Here is a 17,425-nt window from a genome sequence, read left to right as displayed (position 1 = left end):
ACAGCAGGCCCAGGCTTGCCTCTGCTTTGCATATATGGAGACTGAGGGCAGAGGGGCTGAGGAGAGCAGATCCTGGAGTGGATGGGCCAGAGTTGCGGAGCTTCGGGGGTGCTTGGGCTCCCACCCCTTGGATCCAACATTTCCAGGGACTGACTTGGGGCCAACAGGTGACAGAGGAGTCCTGGCCTTTTCTCTCATGAGGTATTCGCCCCCAAGGTATTGGCCATATGGCACAAGTATGCATTTATGTTTGTAGAATCAGAAGGAGGATTACCCTCCTGGCTGGAGCAGGTCACTGCTGGGGTCCACAGTTCGGGTCCCACCTCTGTGCATAGCCCTGTACCTCTGCGTCATTGTGACCACTGGGTACTCACCTCCCATCCTCCACTTTGCCAATCTGGGGAAGGTGAGGAGAGGGCCTTGGGGCTTGGAGGAGACCAGCTTTCCTTCCTCCTCTGTGGGGAGTCTCTTAGTAGTGGGCTCTGGGTGGGCTGCCCCTGGTGGGTGCACACCCCTCCCTGGCTGGGAGTCAGACCTCCCTGGCTGGGAATCGAGGCTCCCTAGGTGTTCACGGGCCTCTGTGGGGCAGGTCCTGGTTCCAGCATCTTCCCAGGTGCTCCCTGACAGGTGCCCCCCTCTGTCTTTCATCTTCCAGAGATGGGTAGTGCCACCTGCTGGGTCATATTGGGATAGCACCATGGGGCCAGCCCTGCATGGGGGACAGCCAGGCCCACCATGGACGCAGCAGATAACCTAGATGTTTCCTTTTTGTGGGTGAGCAAGCTGAGGATCTGAGCTGGACAGGGTGGGAACTGCACATAGGGCCTGCTTCTCTCAAGCCTGGTGCCAGGCACTCCCAGTTTCTTGGTATCCCTGCAGGCCCTGCCAGGGCGGGGTATGGACTAGGAAGAGGCCCAGGGTTTCTCTGGAAGCGTCTTGTCTTTCTGGGGCTTGGGAAAAAATTCCACAGTTTCTCAGCATCTGGCATGTAAACCTACCTTTTAAAATTTGTTTTATTTTAAAAGTTAACTTTTCAGATGGAGCCAAGATTTTGAACCTGCAAGGATCACAGCTCAGTGTGTGTCCTCAAAAGGGTGGGCAGCAGAGTCCTTGGAGAGGGTGCTATCCAAGGGCCAGTTCCTGGCAGGTGGGGACAGGCAGGGTGGGGTGCGTGTGGGCAGGGTGGGGCTGCGCTCAGTGCCTGCACAGCCTTACCACCCTGGGAGCCCCGGGGTTTAACCCGCCCTGTGTCTCTACCAAGCCCCACCCACATGGGACATGTGGAGGAAGGGCATCCAGGGACACATCACACCCTCCCACAGCTCCGCACCGGGTTTTGGGATGAAGCTATCGATGGCATCCACACACATGGTTTCTTGGCTCCGGTCAGTGCTCAGCACAGACTGACGAAGCATCGACCTTGGGAACAAGCCCAGTCCTGCTTAGGTTTACGTCCACACCCTAGAAGCCATGGCGTCTCCATGTCTTGATGCCCCAGGCCACCTCGAGGCCTTTTAAGTGGGGAGCGCACCTCTTAGAAGCAGCCCAGTCACTGAGGGGCATAGCCTCTCTGTAAGCACTACATGCTGGTGAATGAGCACAGCAGCCCCTCCCCTACAAAACCACAAAACTCAAGCCAGCCTCATAGGGCTGCCCTGCCTGGGCCCAGGCCTCCCTCTCACCCTTATCAGGGATTTGTCCGAGCAAAGCCTGTGCTAAAATAAGCCAGAATAATTCTCCCCCACCCCCACCCTCCAGTCCAGAGGCCACACCGAAGGATGGCTCTGGTGCAGGCCTCTCAAAGGGCTGCACAGCCTAGCCCTGCCCTGCCCTGCTCTCCTCTGCTCGGCTCTGCCCACTCCTCAGTCATGTTTTTGGTACCCACAGGTGTGACGAGTACATCACACAGCTGGATGAGATGCAGCGGCAGCTGGCAGCCGCCGAGGACGAGAAGAAGACGCTGAACTCGCTGCTGCGCATGGCCATCCAGCAGAAGCTGGCACTGACCCAGCGGCTGGAGCTGCTCGAGCTGGACCATGAGCAGACCCGGCGTGGCCGCACCAAAGCTGCCCCGAAGGCCAAGCCAGCCACCCCGAGCGTAAGTCACGCCTGCGCCTGTGCCAGCGACAGGGCCGAGGGCACCGGGCTGGCCAACCAGGTGTTCTGCAGCGAGAAGCACAGCATTTACTGTGATTAGGGGCTGTGGGGCGCCGCACGCTGCAGCTAACATCTGCTTCACCTCAACTAACCCAGCAGCAGCGGGACAGCGGCGCTAGGTCAATCTTAACGTGACTAATGCACAGAGGGTAGGATTCTAGCCGAGGCGCCATGGGGCGTGTGCATCAGCAGGACACTTGTGAGAGCTTTGTGTCACTTCTCACTCCTCAAAGCCCCCTCAGGAGCACCCAGTCCTCAGCTGCTCTCGTAGGTGGGGGTCAGAGGTGGGGATAGAGCTGCACATTCTTGCAGCAGATGTGTGATGACAGCATCTTCTAAGCCCTGGGCACCCTTGGGGAAACCCAAGGGAAGGAGTCCTGGTCCTGCTCCCTCAGCACCCAAATGGGGCAGAACCTGAGTTGAAACTTGCATGTTCCTCGCATGTGTCTAATGTCAGCGCTAGAAAGCAGTTTTAGGAGGTTCCAGCTTGCAGTATAGGTACTGCTTCAGAGGACGGCTCTGCACTTGGCATAGTTTCATGGAAAGGATTATGTTGTAGTTTATGCACTATCTCACTGCAAATCATATTCAGGACAGAAGTGCAGAATTTCTTCCCCAAGCCCAGAGAAGAGCAGCCCTGAGCCCCTGTATTCTGCTGGCCAGACACACATGGCAGAGACACAGCTGACCATAACCCAGGAATCCAGAGCTCGGTTTTACATTTCTGAGATCAGGATGCTTGTCTAGTGGCCTGTGAGGTGACAAATGGGCAGGGCCCAAGGCCCTAGGTTTTCATTTTTCATGAGAAAAGCTGTCCAAGTGCCTGGCCAGACCTTGGTCCTCAGTGCAGAGCCTGTCCTTTTGTACTTGGGGTGACCTCAGCAGCCAATTATCTGGCTGTCCTTAGGGGGTTCAGTCCCAAAGACATGGGGCTTTGAAAACCCTAGCCTGAAGTCTGAGCCACCAGGGGCTTGGCTGAGTTGGACACCCACAGTTGTAGCCAGAGCCTAGCCTGGTGCTGGGAAAGCTTTGCATGGGGCCAGGGCCAATTGTCAGGATTCACAGGTAGGAGATGTTTAGGTCTCTTTATTTAGTGCAATTTGGGGAATGGCAACAGAGAAAGAGGAAAGGTAGCTGTAGGGCTCTCCCATTTCCAGAGGCTCCATCCACACCAGAGCTTTGGCATCAGGCCGCCTGCCTTCCCACATTCTGAGCAGAACTTTTCTCAGTATTTTTCTCCCGATCACCCCGTGGAACCAGCTGGACCTGAGGCTGCAGTCTTCTCCCCTGCAGGCTGCTTGCCTTGTCTCTCATGCGGAAGAGGCATTCGAGTTACCTGGTGAGAGACCGTGTTGCCCCCTCCCACAGCTGTCTACCCTGCGTGCTCTTCCCTTTGGTGCCGAGTATGTCTCGGTCCTCGCCAGACTCCAGGACAGGCCCATGTTATGTTCCCTGCGTGTTCATCCTGGGCCCAGATCCCCCTGCCCCAGCAAGACTCGCAGTGGGATGACTGCTGGCATGCTCACCCTGCACGTGCTTTGCCCTCTCCTTGCAAGCCTGGCACACAGCTTCTCTCCATACTCCTACGGGGCTTTGCAGACACTCAAGCCACTGGGCTCCCCCTAACACATGCCGGTCTTCTCTTCTGCCAACTAACGTGCTCGCACCCTCCCAGCACGTGGAGAGCTTCAGTTGTCAGATAAACAGGAAGCGACTGATGACCGCTTTCTAACGCTCTCTTTTCTCCCGTTTTCAGCTGTAGAGTAGCTGCCAGGAGGACTTGGCCACGCGGCCCTGTCACACTGCAGCCCCCTCCCCTTCCCTCTCGTGGCCCACAAGGAGGAAGGAAGGGCAACCTAAAAGCCCACTTAGAAACTTTTTGGATATACCACTGCAATTCTTTTCAAAATAGCATTCCCCAAGTTTTTAATGGGAGGAAAAAAAGCTTTAATGTTGAGCATGCTGCGAGCTGCTGCGTGGAAAGGCCTCTGTATGGGCCGAAGACCCTTCTTCCCTGGCTGCCAGGCTCGCCAGGAGCCCGCTGGAAACGCCCACCACGGGGCTCCTTGTTACACATGTTCTTTTTTTATCCGATCAACCTGTGCACTTTTGATATTTTGATATTATATTTGCTTCCTTAATTCCTCGCATAGAGACGGTCTCAGGTGCCGTGGTCTATGCTCGTGGTCCTGTAGCTGTCCGCCTCAGCTCCCACCGTGTTTGTCTGGTGTCAGCACGAGGCAGAGCTGTGTGCTCCGTAGCGTGTAGCTTTAGACTCGGAGATGAGTGCTTTGACCCAGCAAGGAGCCCGGCTACGTGTATCCACGCTGTGGTTCAGCAGCCTTTAGATCATACGGCATTGTGGTTCATGTTTGAAATTACAGATTTTAAATGCCATGTTCATTAAGAAATCCAGGGTATTCAGATTCTGGGGTTTTTCATATTGTATTATTATTATTCTTAGGAATAGTTCAATGTAACAAGAAGAAAACTTGACCTTTGCTCTGGTTAAAACAGTAATAGGCACTTGAAAAAAAAAAGATAAATTATTGAATGAGTAGTATTACCTACAAATTCCAGAATTTTCTGGGTTTTAGGACATTGTGAAGCATGACTGATTAACAGAATTTTATACAACTGTACCAATAAAATTCCAAATTGGAATTGTTTTGTTACTCTGGTTGTTGTGCCAAATTGTGGTACACTTAGAAAATTCTACAGTCGTCGATTTTTAGGGTGTTCTCTTTCAACACCTTTTTGTTAGTAATCATTGCCAGTAGTGCCTTCATCAGTTAAGGGAGGTGTCCCAGCGTAGATCATTCTTGAAAGCGAGCAGGGAAGAGCTAGTGGGCATGCCGAAGGCCAGCGTGAACAGCAGGTGAGGCAGGCGCTCCTCACACCCGGACCTGGGCATCTTCATTGAGGGAAAGAAAACAGTCATTGTGCAAAATTCTGTTAGTCAGTGATTCTTTACTTGCAAATTCAGGGGCTTAGAAAATGAAAGCAAACACAAAACCTTGAGTGTGCTTTGGGAACCAAATGGACCTTCTGGGACAAGCTGAGCAAGCTGTATGAACGCCACGTTTGTGAAGAGCTGAGGGTGTCAGGAGGGCCGACGCTCTGTTGGCATGCGCAGTAGGGGACGAGGGTTAGCCATAGTATTCTTTGCAAATGTGAAAGCGAGACATTATATCTTCTCTTGCTTGGTGTAACTAATCACTGTTAATTTCAGGAAACAGAACTCATTAAAACTCCTTAGTAAACCAGGTCTACATCCTGTTTTGTTTGCTGAGTGAGGTTCGTGGGAGTGGTCAAATTGGTACTCTTGGAGGAAGAAAAACTGTCCTTCCTTCTCCAAAAAAGGAAAAATTATAATAATATAAATGACAAAAATAAAAGAATTCTGTTTCCTGGAATAAGCATTTCTTATTCCTAGTTGTAGGGACTCCTATTTTTACCTTCCGTTACAGTGTTGATTCATAAGAAATATTGTTACATTTGAGATAACTTCATCTGTATGGGGTATTTATTTGCAACGATGTCTGAGTACTGTATTTTTTCTGTGCATTACCTTAGTGTCAGAATGTTGGTCTTTATTTTAAAGTCATATGCATGTTCTCCTGCCAAGGAACCTTTACACAGACCCAAACAAAAAAATAGTAATAATTAAATGCCTTCAATTTCTGAGAAAATGAGGCAGAGCATGGAAAAGGAATAGGAAGGAGAAATTAATTGAGATTTTCAGGACACAGACATGTGATGTGAATGCCTACAAAGCCAGTGCGCATAGGAACAGTGGGCCTGGGTAAAGAGTCACATTGGTAGGACCAATAAAGAATAATAAAAAGACAAAGCACATGTTTGTTCTCTGTGGTTGTTCTGACTCCGTGCTCCAGATGACTGTGGTTTAAGCAAGGCACAGTAATTCCACTGCCTCAGACAACAACAGCAATAAAGCCAGCCTCGCAGGTAACCCTGGTAGTGGGAGCTGGAAGCAGCCTGGGGTCCACCATCAGGAGAGGGGGGAGGGGTCACGTATATGTGGGGAGGCTGTCACTCCATCCCTGAAGCAGGAATGTGTTCAAGGACCTAGAAGATGAGGGTAGAGAAAGGGTAGAGTTGGTGTCTGGGTGCCTGTGCCAATCAAATACACCACCAGGCAGAAGTGAGCCAGGCCACACTGGGCCATGCGACATTTGTGGGAGTGGAGGGCACAGACAGTGCCCCCTGGACAGAGGCCTGCCCCCAGCGCCCTGACGCCTTATGCCTCTGTCCTCCTCAAGGGTCTTCTGAGGTGCAGCATCAGGTTTGAAGCCACAGCAGCGTGGTGGTGAGAACACATCGTGTATACATAGACTGAAACAAGGAGTAGCCTGCGCCATCCTGATGAGGAGGCAGGGATTCAGATGACGTAGAATCCTTTGCTGTCTAAACTCTCACTCTCTGAACCCAGGAATCACATTTGTCTGTAGGAATATATACACACATACAGTGGGCATGTTCATGTGATTGCTTTTGGGTATGAAAAGGGGACAGTGTCTAGTCAAGGGGACAGTAAATACCAGGGCACACTCCTGCCACCACCTCATCCGACTGCCTCACTCAGGCCTATGTGGCTTCACTCATGTGTGGCTTCCCTCTGGAAAGCCATCGCAGGCTAGTCTCGCTGCCATGCCACTTCCCCAGGACCCCGCCATCTGACTGAAGTCTCACTGCCATACCACCCTTCCTCGCTTCACTGTCACTGCGGAACCTCCAGCCCTTGATGATACTCTTCTGCTTTAGTAGCAGCTGTTGGGACTTGTTTTCTGTTTAAACCATTCTTTCTGATGGAGTAAAAGAGGCAGTTGTCCAACTCCTGGAAAAGGTTGAAAAGAAAGCCCTCGACTGATCTAGAAGACCCTCAAGGAGAAGGGAGGTCTAAGGTATCAGGGCCCTGTGGGGCAGGCTCCTTTCCAGGGACAGTGTCTGTGCCTTCCACTCCCACACTTGTGCATGGCCCAGTGTGGCCTAGCTCGCTTCTGCCTGGTGGTGTATTTGATTGGCACAGGCATCCAGACACTGAGTCTGCCCTCCCCCATCCTCATCTTCTGGGTCCTTGAACACAGTCTTCAGTTTCAAGGATGGAACAGCAGCCTCTCGAGTGGGTGGGGTCTCAGGAGTTTGCAGAGGGGGACAGTCCATGCTGAAAGGCCTTCTGCTCAGCCTTGCCTCGGGGAGAGGGTGGTCTCCATTTCCTCTGCATCTTCCATCTCCCTGCAGTGTTTTCACCCCTACTTCCCAGCAGATTACTAGAGCTGGAAACAACAGCATGGACTTGAGAGCTGGACTGATGATTGAATCACCACCATTTGGTAACTGGCTGCCTTAGCTCTCTGAGCGTCAACTTCCCTATCTGTTAGGTGGGGACAAAATAGTGCCTCTTGTATAGGTGGTTGTGAAGCTTCATCAAGCCCTTGGTACCAGCATGCAGCAGGTACTCAATTGATGATTGGTGCTAATATGGTTCTTACTGTCATCATCATCACCAGTGCTTTGAACACAGGCCATGGATCTAGGTCTTTGTCCTGTGGGGAAGATAATTTTAAGTCAAATTACTAACAGAGTGTAATTTGCATCCAGGAAAGTGTGCACATCCTAATATACAGAACGAATTTGCACACAGCGAACACAGCTGTGTAACTAGTATACCCCTACCCTCAGGTATGCTTTTTAGGAAGTATTTATCCTTCAGCAGCACAAATTAATAGGGTGTCTGCTAGTCCTGGTGAGTCACTGGGCTGCCTTCTTCCCAGAAAGCCTCCCAGGAGAACAGACATCCCACATCAGGTTTGCTTCTTCAAAGTTTTTGTGAAGTATAGCACACATACATTAAAGTGCAAATAAAAGTGTCCACTGGCTGACTGGATTTTTGCAAACTGAATACTGTCCCACTGTGTAGCCAGCACTCAGAGGAAAGGCAAGTGAGGATATCCCCCAGAAGTCCTGATGTTTTCTGCACCCACTCCTCCCAGGGCTAACTCCTTGACTCTGACAATGCAGGTCACTGTTACCTATTTCTGTACTTGTAAATGGAAGCATGCAATAGACACATGGAGCTTTGATAGATTTTCTTAACAAAAAACTGCATTGATTTAGCACACCATGATCCAACTGTGCGTTTAGAGGTGTCTCATTTTAGATTCAAAGACACAAAGAAGAGTAAAAGGATGGAAAAAGATACCCCATACAACAGTAACCAAAGAAGAGTACAGGTGGCCGCTATGCTAATGTTGGACCAAATTGACTTTAAGGCAAAAATTATTATGCAAGGCAAAGGAGGACATCATGTAATGATAAGAGTCAATTCACCAGGAAGATACAACAACCATAAACATACATGCACCAAACAGGAACCCCAAAATATATGAAGCAAAAGTTGGCCAAATTAAAGGGAGAAATAGTTCAACAATAGTGGGTGGGAGTTTCAATACCCCACTTTTAATAATGGCTAGAAAAACAAGACAAGATCAGAAAAGAAATAGAATACTTGAACAGGACTATAAGACAGCTAGACCTAGCAGACATCTATAGAACACTCCAAACAGAATACATATTAAATGCAAATGTAACGTTCTCCAGTCTAGAACCCATTTTAAGGGACAAGTCTCAAATGTAAGAAGATTGGGGGCCGGGCGCGGTGGCTCAAGCCTGTAATCCCAGCACTTTGGGAGGCCGAGACGGGCGGATCACGAGGTCAGGAGATCGAGACCATCCTGGCTAACACGGTGAAACCCTGTCTCTACTAAACACATACAAAAAACTAGCCGGGCGAGGTGGCGGGCGCCTGTAGTCCCAGCTACTCGGGAGGCTGAGGCAGGAGAATGGCGGGAACCCAGGAGGCGGAGCTTGCAGTGAGCTGAGACCCGGCCACAGCACTCCAGCCTGGGTGACAGAGCAAGACTCCGTCTCAAAAAAAAAAAAAAAAAAAGAAGATTGGAATTATACTAGTTATATTCTCCAGTGACAGTGGAATAAAGTTAGAAATAACAATGAAATTTGGAAAAGTTATAAATATGTGGAAATAAAACAACATACTTCCTAATAAACAGTGAGTCAAAGAAGATACCATACAAAAGGTAGAGAGATCTGAAATCAATAACCTAACCTCCCAACCTTAAAAAACTAGAAAAAGAGAAACAGCCCAAAGCAGGCAGTAAGAAGGAAATAGTAAAGATTACACCACCAATAAATGAAATAGGGAATGGGGGCAAATGGCAAAAATCAACAAAACCACAAGTTGTTATAAACAAAACTGACAGACCTTTAGGTAGAACAAGAAAAAAAGTTACTAAAATAAAAAATGAAATTGTGACATTACTGATTTTACAGAAATATTAAGGAGTACAAGAATATAATGAACAATTACATAGCAACAATATGGGATCATCTAAACCCAAAGCAAGTAGAGGGGAGGAACTAGTAAAGATTAGAGAGTGGATATAAATGAAATAGAAAACCTGGAGAGAAAACCAACCCAAAAGTTGTTTCCTTAAAAAGATAAACAGCCAGTGGCAAACCTTTATCTAGACTGTTGAAGAAAAACAGATGATCAAATTACTAAATCAAGAATGACAGTGGGGACATTAATAATGACCTTACAGAAAGAAAAAGGATTATGAGAAAACATAACAATGCTAAAAAACATAGGCACACGATGAAATGCCAAATCACTAGAATCACACAGACTCCCAAAACTGACTCTAAAGGAAATAAATAATAGGCATATAACAAAAGACTGACTCAGTAATCAAAAATCTTCCAACAGGAATTTCAGTTTCTGGCCTGATATGTAAGGTGCTTAGAATTCATTACTCCATCCTAACAAGGGAAAAGCTAAACAGGAAAAACAACTTGTTAAAGATCCATCAGAGAAGTGAGCTCACAGGCCAAACCACTGTACCCAAAGTTGAGAAGACTCAGATACAGATGACTCTGTGGAGTGAAGAACCTATTACTGGAGGCTGTAAGAAGGGCCATCTTTGTTATGAAGCGGCAAAGAACTTGGCTGAATTGTGTTTGTGTTCTAGTGTTTTGCGGCAGGTAGCCCTGTGAGCGATTAGATCTTTAGCTGGAGCTATTTTTTTTGTTTTCTGTTTTTGTTTTTAGATGGAGCCTCACTCTGCCACCCAGGCTGGAGTGCAGTGGCACGATCTCGGCTCACTGCAAGCTTAGATCTTTAGCTGGAGCTATTTCTGAGCAAACTGTTGAAGAGGCAGCCTGGTTCCTTTTAATTGTTTATAGTAAAATGAGAGAAGAAAGATAATTTAGAATTGCTGATCAGAAGGGAAGCAGAACTCAAAAATTTGGAAAACTCAGCATATCCATATTGGAAAAAATGAAAAACCTTTTTCAAGAGGAAAGGGTCTGGCCAAGTAACTCTTTGATGAGGTGATTAGTATGGATTGACCATCTCAGTGAAAGCCAGGTGTTAAGAGAAAGATTGGTCTGCCATCTATAAACAGAAGCAAGGACCTAATTTCCAAGGCAATGGAAGAATGACCCCAAAGACATTTCTGAGATCATCAGAGCTACCCATCCCATCACGGGCCCTGAGTGCAAAGATGTGGGGGCATGGCTATCTTCCCCCAGAAGTAAAAGGATGCCCCAAGAGAGCTATGGGGCCGAGGCAGAGAATCACTGCAGGGGAAGGGTCACTATAGAGGGCCCCCACTAGGCCCATGAGTCCAGAGACCAGTAGAGCCACCAGTGGGAGTTTCCAGGGGAGCCTCAGATGCGTGACCCAGGCACAGAGCTACTGTGGAGGTTGGAGCAAGGCACAAGCACATGGCTGCCTCAGGGGCAGGACTGCTACCACATTGTGTCCTGAAGGTGGCACTATCACCTTAGTGGGCCTGGAGGGCAGAACATTGAGCCAATGATTATTCTCAAGCCGTAAGATTCCATGTTGTTTCCTCTGTTGGGTTTCAGACTTACTTGGGACCAGTCACTGTTTTCTTCTTTCCTATTTCTCCCTTTTAAAATGGAAATGTCTACCCTATGCCCGTCCCACTGTTGTATTTTGGAAGCACAGAACATGTTTGTTTCACAGCTAGAGAACATTGTGCCTCAGAATGAATCATACTTTCAGTCTCACCTATATCTGATTTAGATGAAACTCTGAACTGGAGACTTTGGAGTTAGTGCTGGAATGTTTTAAGAGTTTGGGGGCTGTTAGGATGGAATTAATGTATTTTGCTTGTGACAGACATGAATTTGAGGGGAGCATGAGTGGAATGCTAGGAGTCTAAATGTGTTCCCTCAAAATTCATACATTGAAATTCTAACCCCAAAAGTGCTGGGATTACAAAGTGGAGCCTTTAGGTGGTGATTAGGTCATGAGGTCAGAGCTGTCCTGATGAGAAAAGTGCCTTTATCTAAAAACGACAGCAACAACAGAAACAAAACAAAACCTACAGAGTGTGCTCTTCCCTTCCACCATCTGAAGTTACAGTGAAAAGATGACTTTCTCTGCCCCAAGGAGTGAGCTAGGTCTGCTGGCACCTTGATTTTGGATTTCCCATCCTCCAGAAATGCTAGAAATAAACTTCTGGGCCAGGCACATTGGCTTATGCCTGTAATCCCAGCACTGTGGGAGGCCGAGGTGGGCGGATCACGAGGTTAGGAGATCGAGACCATCTTGGCTAACACGGTGAAATCCCGTCTCTACTAAAAATATAAAAGTTAGCCGGGTGTGGTGGTGGGCGCCTGTAGTCCCAGCTACTTGAGAGGCTGAGGCAGGAGAATGGCGTGAGCCTGGGAGGCGGAACTTGCAGTGAGCTGTGATCGTGCTACTGCACTCCAGCCTGGGCGACAGAGTGAGACTCCATCTCAGAAAGAAAGAAAGAGAGGGAGAGAGAGGGAGGGAGGGAGGGAGGGGAGAAAGAAACTTCTGATGTTTGTAAGCCAGTCTATTTTGTTTTTATGCTGTAATGGACTAAGACACATATGAAATGCTCAATTAAAACCACAAAAGGCAAAAAAGAAAAAGTAGAAAATAAAAGTGGAAACAAAGAATAAGGGCAACAATAGAAGACAGTCACAAATGGTAGAAATTAATCCAGCCTTATCAATTATCACTTTAAACATCAATGGTGTAAATGCTAAAATCAAGAATGAGAGTGGGGACATTAATAATGACCTTACAGAAAGAAAAAGGATAGTAAAAAGATTGTTGGCCGTGGGCAGTGGCTCATGCCTATAATCCCAGCACTTTGGGAGGCCAAGGCGTGTGGGTCACTTGAAGTCAGGAGTTCATGACCAGCCTGGCAACATGGTGAAATCTGTCTCTACTAAAAATACAAAAATTAGCCAGGTGTGGTGGTGTGTTCCTGTAATCCCAGCTATTCAGGAGGGTGAGGCAAGAGAATCACTTGAACCTGGGAGGTGGAGGTTGCAGTGAGCTGAGATTGCACCATTGCACTCCAGCCTGGGCAACAGAGTGAGACTCCTTCGCAAAAAAAAAAAGTCAAAGTGGATGAAAAATCAAGAGTATATGTTGTTGTCTTAGTCCATTTTGTGTTGTTTTAACAATGAATGCCTGAGGCTGGGCCTCGGTATTCTGGTATTTAGGTATTTGACCCACGATTATGATGTGGAAGGTTCAAGATTGGGCAGCCACATCTGTTGGGGGCCTTAGGCTGCTTCAGCTCATGGCAGAGAGTTGGCATGTACAAAGAGATCACACATCAAGAGGAGAAGCAAGAGAGAGAACTAAGGAAGCCACACTTCAGCAACCCACTCTCAAGGAAGCTAATCTATTCCCACACAAGCAAGAACACACCTCCAGAGAAGGGCATTAATCTGTTTATGATGGATCTACTCCTGTGACCCAAATACCTCCCTCCCACTAGTCCCCACATCCCAACACTGTCACGTTGAGGATCAGATTTCAACACGAGTTTTGTCAGGAACAGACCACATTCAAACCACAGCAGTTGTCTACAAGAAACCTACTTTAAAACGTGTCAATTAAAAGTTAAGGGATGGGGAAGGGTATACCATACTAATGCTAATCAAAGAAAGTGGGAGTAGCTATATTATTTTAGACAGAGCAGACTTAGAGCAAGGAAAGTTATCAGCAATAAAGAGGGGCATTACATACTGAGAACAGGATCAGTTCTCCAAGTAGGCAACAGTCCTTCATATGGATGCACCTAACTGTACAGTACCGAAATACATAAGGTAAAAACTCTTAGAACTGCAAAGAAAAACAGACAAATTAACTTATAGTTGGAATCTTCAGCACTGCTCTATCTGAAATGAACAAATCCGGCAAGCAAAAAAATCAGTCAGGACATCGTTGAGCTCAACACCATCAATCAATCAACTTTATATAATTGACTTGACAGACTGCTCTATCCAACAGAAGCAGAATACACTTTCTTGTCAAGCTCACATGGGACATTCACTAAGATATACCATATCTGGGCCATAAGACACACCTTCATAAATTGAAAAGGAAATAAATCATGAAATGTCTGCTCCCAGAATCACAGGCGAATTAAACTAGAAATCAACAGAAAGATAGCTGGAAAGTCCCCCAATACTTGGAGGTGAAACAGCATAACTCTGAGTAGTACATGATCACAGAAGAAATCTCAAGATAAAGTTTAAAAGACTTTGAACTAAATGAAGATGAAAGTACAACTTACAAGTTTAGAATACGGCTAAAGCAGTGCATTGAGGGAAATGTGTTCTATTGAGTTGCACATATTAGAAAAGAAAAAAGATGTAAAATGAATACACACCTACTTTAAGAAGGTAGGAAAAGAACAATTTTAGATCTGTGGTAAGCAGAAGAAAAGGAAAAGTAGAGCAGAAATCAATGAAATTGGAAACAGGAAATCAAAATTAATAAGACCCAAAGTTGGTTCTTTGAAAAGATTTTTTTTAATGGAAAACTTCTATTCAAGCTATTTGAGAAAAAAGACAAACTACAAATGTCAGAAATGAACAAGGGGACATCCCTGCAGATCACATGGACATCAAAAGACTAATAAAGGAATGCTATAAACAAGTCTGTGTCCACAAATTCAATAACCTCCATGAAACAGACCCATTTTTTGAAAGACTCAATCTGCCAGAACACAAGAAGAAACAGACAATGGGCTTATATCTATTAAAAACAAATCAGTAATCAAAAACTTTCAGAATGTAAGTGCAAGGCCCACATGGGTTTACTAGTGAATTCTACCACACTTTTTTTTTTTTTGAGATGGAGTTTTGCTCTATGCCCAGGCTGGAGTGCAGTGGTGTGATCTCGGCTCACTACAACCTCCGCCTCCTGGGTTCAAGTGATTCTCCCGCCTCAGCTGCCCGAGTACCTGGGATTACAGGTGCACATCACCATGCCCAGCTAATTTTTATATTTTTAGTAGAGATAGGGTTTCACCATGTTGGGCCAGGCTGGTCTCAAACTCCTGACCTCAACTGATCTGCCCATCTCGGCCTCCCAAAGTGTTGGGATTACAGGCGTGAGCCACTGCGCCTGGCCTCTGCCACACATTTAAGGAAACAATTATACCAATCCTTTAAAATCTGTTCCAGAAGATAGAAGCAGAGGGGAAACTTCCTAACACTTTCTATGAAGCCAGCATTGCCCTGTTATCAAAACCAGACAAAGACATTAACAGAAAAGAAAATGACAAACCAGTATTTCTAATGAACAAAGATGCAAAAGTCCTCAACAAAATATTAGCAAATCAAATCCAAAAATGTATAAAAAGAATTATGCTCTGTGACCAAGGAGAATTTATCTCAGGTATGCAAAGCTGTGTCAAAATTGGACAATCAATTCATGTAATCCATCACATAAACAGGGTAAAGAAGAAAAATCATTCTATCCTATCAATAAACTCAGAAAAGGCATTTGGCAAAATCCAACCCCATTTATGATTAAAAAGAAAAACTCTCGCTGGGTGCGGTGGCTCACACCTGTAATCCCAGCACTTTGGGAGGCTGAGGTGGGCAGATCACGAGGTCAGGAGATGGAGACCATCCTGGCTAACACGGTGAAACCCCGTCTCTACTAAAAATACAAAAACTTAGCCGGGCGGGGTGGCGGGCGCCTGTAATCCCAGCTACTTGGGAGGCTGAGGCCGGAGAATGGCGTGAACCTGAAAGGTGGAGCTTGCAGTGAGCTGAGATCGTGCCACTGCACTCCAGCCTGGGCGACAGAGTGAGACTCCGCCTCAAAAAAAAAAAAAAAAAAAAAGGAAAACTCTAGAGGGGGACTTTCTTCAATTTCATAAAAAGTACCTCAGCAAAATACAACTAACGTCGTAATTAATGGTGAGAGACCTCAAGTTTTCCCGCTAAGACCAGGAACAAAGGCAAGGATGTCCCCTCTCACCAGTTCTTTTCAGTATTGTACTGGAAGTCCTAGCTAATGCAATAAGACTCAAAAAAGGGGGAGAGGGGCTGGGGACAGTGGCTCATGCCTGTAATCACAGTAGTTTGGGCAGATCACTTGAACCCAGGAGTTCTAGACCAGCCTGGGCAACGTAGTGAAACCCTGTCTTTACAAAAGGTACAAAAATTTATCTGGGCATGGTGGCACAGACCTGTAGTCCCACTATTGCGCTTCAGCCTGGGTGACCCTGTCTCAACAAATAAATAAACAATAAATAAATAAATGGTATCCAGATTGGGAAGGAAAAAATAAAAGTGTTATATGCAGATGACATAATTATTTATATAGAAGATCTGAAAGAATCAACAACAAAAACCTCCTGGAACCAATAAGCAATTATAGGCCGACGGTAGGATACAAGGTTAATATACAAAAATCAGTTGCTTTCTTATATGCCAGCAATGGACAAGTGGAATTTGAAATTAAATACATAACACCGTTTCCATTACTATCCCTCCAAATGAAATAATTAGGTATAAATCTAACAAAATATATTAGATCTATGTGAGGAAAACTAGAAAACTGATTAAAGAAATCAGAAAAAATAATGATACTTTATATTCATCGGTAGGAATACCCAATATTGTCGAAATGTTGGTCTTTAACTTGATTTATAGAATCAATATAATCCCAGTCAAAATTAGAACAAGTTATTTTGTGGATATTGACGCACTAATTCTAAAGTTCACATGGAGAGAATAGCCAGCTCAATATTGAAGGAGAGGAACAAAGCTAAAGGCCTGATACTACTATGTCTTAAAGATTATAAAACTACAGTAATCAAGACAGTATGGTCAGTGTGGAATTGGCAAAAGCATAGACAAACAGAATGGAGAGCCTGGAAATAGACCCACACAACTATAGTCAACTGATGTTTGAGAAAGGAACAAAGAAAGTATAGCAGAGAAAAGACAATCCTTTTAACAAATGGTGCTGGAACAATTGGTCTTCCACATGCAAAAACTGATTTTAGGCAAAGACTTCATATTCTTCACAAAAAATTACTCAACATGGATTCCAGACCTAAATGTAAAATGCAGAACTATACAACTCTTAGAAAACAATATGGAAAATCTGAATGACCTGGGGAATGGTACAGTGACTTTTTTAAAATTTTATTTTGAGACAGGGTCTCACTCTGACGCAGGCTGTAGTGCAGTAGCATAATCACAGCTCACTGCAACCTCTGCCTCCCAGGCTCAAGTGATTCTCACACCTCAGCCTCCTGAGTAGTTGGGACCACAGGTGTATGCCACCATGCCTGGCTAATTTTTGTATTTTTTGTAGAGGCAGGGTTTCACCACGTTGCCCAAGCTTGCCTCTAACTCCTGGCCTCAAGTGATCTGCCTGCCTCAGACTCCCAAAGTGCTGGGATTACAGGCCTGAGTCACCGTGCCTGGCTTTCTTTTTTCCTTTTCTTTCTTTCTTTCTTTCTTTTTTTTTTTTTTTTTTTTTGAGACAGGGTTGGCTCTTTTGCCTAGGCTATAGTACAGTGGCGCAATCTCGGCTCACTGCAACGTCTACCTCCTGGGCTCAAGCCATCCTCCTGCCTCAGCCTCCTGAGTCTCTCCAGGCCCACACCACCAGGCCCAGCTAATTTTTGTATTTTTTTGAAGAGATGGGGTTTCACCGTGTTGCCCAGGCTAGTCTTGAACTCCTGAGCTTAAGCAATCTACCTGCCTCAGCCTCCCAAAGTGCTGGGATTACAGACATGAGCCACTGAGCCTGGCCACAATACATGGATTTTTTTCAATAAATATATTGGAAAATTTTTTTGGTGATTTGTGACAACTTGCAAAATCTCACAGGCAGACT

The 17,425-nt window shown here is 46.1% G+C and overlaps 1 protein-coding gene across 2 annotated transcripts in view; it reads left to right on the top strand.

Annotated features, from left to right (window-relative positions):
• The window catches only part of BICD2 (BICD cargo adaptor 2), a 48,517-nt gene extending 42,502 nt beyond the window's left edge, over positions 1 to 6,015 (top strand). The window contains exons 7-8 of one of the 2 annotated variants that reach the window (XM_025360196.1): positions 1,888 to 2,098; positions 3,914 to 6,015. In XM_025360196.1, coding sequence (XP_025215981.1) covers positions 1,888 to 2,098; positions 3,914 to 3,919 — 217 coding nt within the window. In that variant the 3' untranslated portion in view covers positions 3,920 to 6,015. Of the gene's footprint in view, positions 1 to 1,887 lie in introns of both variants that reach the window. The other variant, XM_025360195.1, reaches the window with a different exon arrangement.
• Positions 6,016 to 17,425: the final 11,410 nt, after the last annotated feature.

This window comes from Theropithecus gelada, chromosome 15 (assembly GCF_003255815.1).
Source record: "Theropithecus gelada isolate Dixy chromosome 15, Tgel_1.0, whole genome shotgun sequence".
Classification (NCBI taxonomy): domain Eukaryota; kingdom Metazoa; phylum Chordata; class Mammalia; order Primates; family Cercopithecidae; genus Theropithecus; species Theropithecus gelada.
This window is presented reverse-complemented; position numbering and strand designations above follow the sequence as displayed.